We start from the raw sequence: 5,727 nt of genomic DNA on the forward strand, positions 1-5,727 counted from the left end.
CTTCTCTGTTTTTTAATCAGGATAACCTCCTTGTTTTGCGTGTGTGCCTCTCTGGAGAGGGAGGACGGGAAACCTGGCAGCGAAAGGAGAGCCCGAGCGGCCCGGGCTACCCGGGCAGTAAATCACTCGCTCAATTATAAGCGCGGCTTCCTCTCTCCAATAGCTCCAAGCTATTTGGGGAGGCATCTTTTCCCCGCACTCTCGCAGGTGCAATATGAATCAATTATCTTAATTAAGATAATGCCGCAAACCCAAGAGATTTCGTCGGGAGCGGATTTCGCGCTCCGGACAACTGTAAGGCGTTTCCACAGCGCTGCCTCCCCCCGCAGCGAGCCCCCCTCGCTCCCGGCTGGGACAGCGGCGGCCCCGGGAGCGCCTCCTGCCAGCGCCGGGGGGCGGCAGCTGAGGCGGGAGCGGGGGCGGACGGACGGACGGACGGACGGAGCTTTGTTGGGACGCGTGCGGTTCGCGTGCCGCGCCGCGGGAGGAGGGGAGGGGGGCGGGAAGCCAGCTAGGGAGGGAGGGATGGGGGCAGAAAGGAAAAAGAAAAGGAAAAGGAAAAGGGAAAAAAAAAGAAAATAAAGAAAAATTAAAATAAAGGGAAAAGGAAAAGAAAAGACAAAATGAAAATTTTTTTAAAATCATTAAAAAACAATAGGGAGAGAAAAGAAAACCAAAGGATTCGGGAGGAAAAATAAACAGAAGCCGAATTAGAAGCCAGATGGAGAAGGAGGAGTCTGTAGGTCAGGGAGAAAAAAATAGGCACGCTTGGAGCGATAAAATCAAGCGGCTGGGGGAAGAGGAGGAACCGGGAAGGTGGGAAACTGGAGCCGTTGAGCCAGGGACGGCCCGAGTAGGGGAGGCAGAGCCGGCTGCCTGCGGGACCGGGAGCAGAAGCAGCGCCGCAGCCCCGGCAAGGGCGGGAAGGTGAAGGCGGAACGGCGGAGAGCCCCGGGCCCCCGCAGCGCTGCGCCCGTCCCCGGCCCCGACGGGCGGCACCGGAGCAGGGCCCCGTACCTGCGGGCCCGGCCACCGGTACCCTCGTCAGTCACCCACTGGGGTGGGACGAGCCGGGCCAGCCGGGTTTAAGCCCCTCTGTCCGACTGCCTGCTTCTTTATTTGTCTCTCTAGTTACCTGCCAACCGACAACGTGTTGATTTTATCTTGCTCCCAGGGAAGATGACTGTGTTCATCACACTCAGAAGCACACGAGCACCCCAAAGTTCTCACCGCTCCCCGAGATGCAGTTTTCTGTCAGTGTCCTCCTCCCAATACTCTTGCCTAGTGTTTCCCCAGTGCACCACATTCCCGGGTGTATTCCCAGACAGAGTCATTCAAAGGGACATTTTCCAGTAATCTAGACAGGGCTGGACCAGACCCATCTCTCTCGTGCACGCTCCAAACCTGTTTGAACCTCACTGCCTCCAAAACTTGTCCGTTCCAGCAGCGCGGCCGCCCCCGCAGCTCCCGTTAATGGGGTCGCGCTCTCTCGGGGGCTGCCGGCCCGGCCCAGCCGCCCAGGGAACGGGCATGCACCGGACCCCGGCCCGGGGGTGCCTCTGTGGCCGGAGAAGGCTCGCCAGGGCAGGGCCATCCATCGGTGGCCAGGGCAGGGCCATCCATCGGTGGGTCGCTTCCGTCCCCTCCGTGCCGCAGGGAAGGGCCGCAGCCGCCGGGCCCCGCGGGTGCCCCGCTGCAGCCGCGTCCGCCGGACCGGGTGGCGCACACCGCGGTGCTGGCCCTCGCTTCCCACCGGGAACCGGCCAGATTCGACGTAACAAAAAGTAGCCGGTTGCCCTCTGTATTTGGTTACCGACAAGGCGAACATCCCCGGAGTCCCCTCCTGCTGCCCCTGGCTATGTAGGTCACCAACAGGAGAGAAACATTTTAGAAATAACCCGACCTGGAAAATTATCTTCCAAATCCATCTCCTCAGGGGGGAATGATTTGTTCCGCATTTAAAGCCTCAAGAGGTGAAAATAATTTTATTTTTATTGAATAAATATCCGGATAACGCGTGCCGGTAGCACAGCTATCATGCAAGGGGGTTACATCCCTCCTCAAAGCGCATCCCTAAGGTTTGGCGGCCTTTGCAAATTCCGCCGAGACATTTGAAGACTCTTAAGCCGCCCCACTCGGCTTCTTTCTTCCAAACTTTCCGTTAACCGGCAGCATTCCCACCGAAAACCCGGGAAAAGCGAGCCGGCGTTTGCTCCGGGCGTTGGGACAGAGCGGCAGGTGTGTGTGTGTGTGTGTGTGTGTGTGTGTGTGTGTGTGTGTCACAGCCCCGGGACGTCCACTTTCCCCAGCACCGGCGCAAACCGGGAAAAGAGGAGGGGGCCTGTGACAAGGACGGGGACCGGGAGTCTCGGGGGGCCAGAGGCGCGCGTGAGGAGATGTAACGGGGTAGCGGCGGGAACCCTCGGCGGCCGCACCCCAGAACAATGGGAACAATGGGGCTCCGCGGGCCGGGGCTGGGCGGCGGCGGGCGCGGAGCGGTGCGGAGCGGTGCGGAGCTGTGCGGTGGCGGTGGCGGTGTCGGCGGTGCCATTGGTGACAGATGGCGCGGCCCGCGGGTCAGCGCGGGCGTGGCGGCTCCGCGGGCGGGCGCGCGGCCGCATACAAATAAGGGGCGTCACGTGGGGGGGGCGCCGCGCGCCTGACGTGGGCGGCCATATGGCGCGTGCCACCGGGCGGGGCGCGGGGCGGGGCGGGGCGCAGGCGCGCGGGGCGCGGCGGGCGCGCGCGGCCCGGGTCCCGGTGCCGGCCCCCCGGCGCGCATCCTCCGTCCCGCTATATAACGGGGGGAGCCCGGCGCCGGGCAACCTCGGGAAATACACGCCACACGCACACACGCGCGGCGCCCTCGCACGGACAGCTGTGCCGGGGTTATGAGACCGTCACCGCGCAGGAGAGGCTGAGCGACGGAGGTAACGGGAAACCGTGTGTTACCCCCGGGGAAAAGGGTTCTGCCGGGGTGGGAGAGGACCCTGCGACGTCGGGGCGGACGGGATATGCCTCTGCCTGAACGGCTTCAGGTTTTATTGTCGCTTGCGGTCGTTCCTGCTGGTGTGCGCGGGCACACCTGTATCCATCCATACACACGTACGCGTGTGTGTACATTTATATATGTATGTATGTAAATGCGTGTGTGCGTCCATGCACGCATTTAAATCCGTTTGTACAGCCGCATATTAGATATGTTAATGTACTTCCACCGATGCACCTCCGAACTTTGGGCTCCCCTTCCTCCCGGAGCGCGATCGCCGCGGTCCCGGCGCAGGCTGTGCCTCGGCGGCCGTGCGGCATTGTTCCTTCCCGGTGCGCCCGACGCCACCGGGGAGCGGTCCCAGCCCCGCACGGGAAGCGAGGAACCGATGCTCGTTTGCAACAGAGGGGACGACGGAGACGGGAAGCCGGGGCCAGTCCCGCACCTGTTACCGCAGGGGCAAGGCAGGGCAGGGGCCGCGCAGCCCGGTGACAGTGCTGCGGACGGAGGCGGCACCGGGGAGCAGGTGCTCGGTGCCCGCTGGGGCGGACAAGCCCCACGCAAGGAGGCGGCGAGGGGGAACCGCGGAGAGCGGCGGGGACAGGCGACACAGGCGCCAGCCGTCCCTGCAGGTGCCCTGTGTGCGCGTGTGTCCTCCTTCCCCCTTACCCTATTCGGCAAAAATGTTTGAGGAATTTTTTCCGAAGCAAAACAAAACAAAACAACCCGCTCTTGGTCCGCTTGCGTCGTGCCGCCCGGGCTGGCTCCCGCACGCATAATCTGCTTATATTCCCCGCTAATATCGGCGAGTTACATAATGGCATTTGAACATATGTCAACTTAATTACAAGGCAGAAACGCGGAGACAATTAAAAGTTTGCCCTGGCACGGTGGGGAATCCAGGGCTTCCCTCGGGAGGGGGCGGCGGGACCGGGGAGCGAAGCGCGGGCAACTTCTCCCCGCGGGTGGCCACGGTCGCTGCTCCTGGTGCTGACACGTCTCTTTTCTGTCCTCTCCGCCATGCAGAGGCTCACCATGACCAAGTCGTACAGCGAGAGCGGGCTGATGGGCGAGCCGCAGCCGCAGGGCCCCCCGAGCTGGACGGACGAGTGCCTCAGCTCCCAGGACGAGGAGCACGAGGTGGACAAGAAGGAGGAGGACCTGGAGGGTCTGCACGCCGAGGCCGAGGAGGACTCCCTGCGGAACGGAGAGGAGGAGGACGAGGAGGACGACTTGGACGAAGAGGAGGAGGAAGAGGAGGAGGAGGAAGACGACGACCAGAAGCCCAAGAGGCGGGGCCCCAAGAAGAAGAAGATGACCAAGGCGCGCATGGAGCGCTTCAAGCTGCGGCGCATGAAGGCCAACGCCCGGGAGCGCAACCGCATGCACGGGCTGAACGCGGCCCTGGACAACCTGCGCAAGGTGGTGCCCTGCTACTCCAAGACGCAGAAGCTCTCCAAGATCGAGACCCTGCGCCTGGCCAAGAACTACATCTGGGCGCTCTCCGAGATCCTCCGCTCGGGCAAGAGCCCGGACCTGGTGTCCTTCGTGCAGACCCTCTGCAAGGGCCTGTCGCAGCCCACCACCAACCTGGTGGCCGGCTGCCTGCAGCTCAACCCGCGGACTTTCCTCCCCGAGCAGAGCCAGGAGGTGCCTCCGCACGTGGCGGCGGCGGCGGCGGGCGCGCCCTTCCCGGCGCATCCCTACCCCTACCAGTCTCCGGGCCTGCCCAGTCCGCCCTACGGCACCATGGACAGCTCCCACCTCTTCCACCTCAAGCCGCCGCACGCCTACGGCGCCGCGCTGGAGCCCTTCTTCGAGAGCGGGCTGGCGGAGGGCGCCAGCCCCGCCTTCGACGGGCCGCTCAGCCCGCCCCTCAGCGTGAACGGCAACTTCTCCTTCAAGCACGAGCCGGCCGCCGACTTCGATAAGAGCTACGCCTTCTCCATGCACTACCCCGCCGCCGCCGCCGCCGCCGCCGCGCTGGCCGCCGCGCCCGCCCACGCCGCCATCTTCCCGCCCGCCGCCTCCCGCTGCGAGATCCCGGTGGACGGGCTGGCGCCCTACGAGGGCCACCCGCACCACGAGCGCGTCCTCAGCGCCCAGCTCAACGCCATCTTCCACGACTGAGCCCCCCGCCCTGGCCGCAGGGAGCGCCGGGAGCCGCGCCCGCCGCCCGCCACCGCCTTGTTTACAGCGGGCGGCCCGGCGGGTCCCGCCGCCGCCCCGGGCCCGCTGTCGGCGCTGCCGCTCCTCGGGGCGACGCTGTAAATTGGGGTAGGGGCATTGGGATCGCGTCAATTACCTGATCGGGATAACAAAATCACAAGCAATAATTAGGATCTATGCAATTTTTAAACTAGCGATGGGCCAATTACAAAATATATATGAAATCTATATTTTTCAACCAACGTTTTACTACTTGTTACCTTTCCCATGCTGAATTATTTTGTTGTGATTTTGTACAGAATTTTTAATGACTTTTTATAACGTGAATTTCCTATTTTAAACCATGCAGCTTCATCAATTTTTATACATATTGGAAAGGTAGAATTATATCTAATTTATACAAAATGATTTAACTAATTTAAACCAGCAGAAAAGTGCTTAGAGAAGTTATGTTGCCTTAGCACTTCTTTCCTTTTCAAATAGATGAAGAAGAAGAAAAAAATGCACAATCCGGGCAATTTCTTTCCTATCCAAGTCTCTTTTTTCATTCTTTTTCTTTTTTTAATTTC

The 5,727-nt window shown here is 61.7% G+C and overlaps 1 protein-coding gene across 2 annotated transcripts; it reads left to right on the top strand.

The window, feature by feature from the left end:
* Nucleotides 1-2,770: 2,770 nt before the first annotated feature.
* NEUROD1 (neuronal differentiation 1) lies at nt 2,771-5,164 on the top strand. Of its 2 annotated transcripts, XM_054277822.1 has the most exons (2): nt 2,771-2,930; nt 4,016-5,164. In XM_054277822.1, the coding sequence occupies exon 2, from the start codon at nt 4,025-4,027 to the stop codon at nt 5,117-5,119; it is 1,095 nt and encodes a 364-aa protein (XP_054133797.1). In that variant the 5' UTR covers nt 2,771-2,930; nt 4,016-4,024; the 3' UTR covers nt 5,120-5,164. The 2 variants fall into 2 exon arrangements, with proteins under 2 accessions (XP_054133797.1, XP_054133796.1); XM_054277821.1 differs by lacking the exon at nt 2,771-2,930 and having other exon boundaries at nt 4,010-5,164.
* The last annotated feature ends 563 nt before the right edge of the window (nt 5,165-5,727 follow it).

The sequence above is a fragment of the Melozone crissalis genome, unplaced genomic scaffold, assembly GCF_028551555.1.
Source record: "Melozone crissalis strain CALT ecotype California unplaced genomic scaffold, PUWL_Pcris_2 ptg000023l_1, whole genome shotgun sequence".
Taxonomy (NCBI): Eukaryota; Metazoa; Chordata; class Aves; order Passeriformes; family Passerellidae; genus Melozone; species Melozone crissalis.

What these genes read in the sequence shown, in the direction of transcription:
- NEUROD1 (XM_054277821.1), top strand. Translation starts at nt 4,010, where the DNA reads ATGCAGAGGCTCACCATGACCAAGTCGTACAGCGAGAGCGGGCTGATG.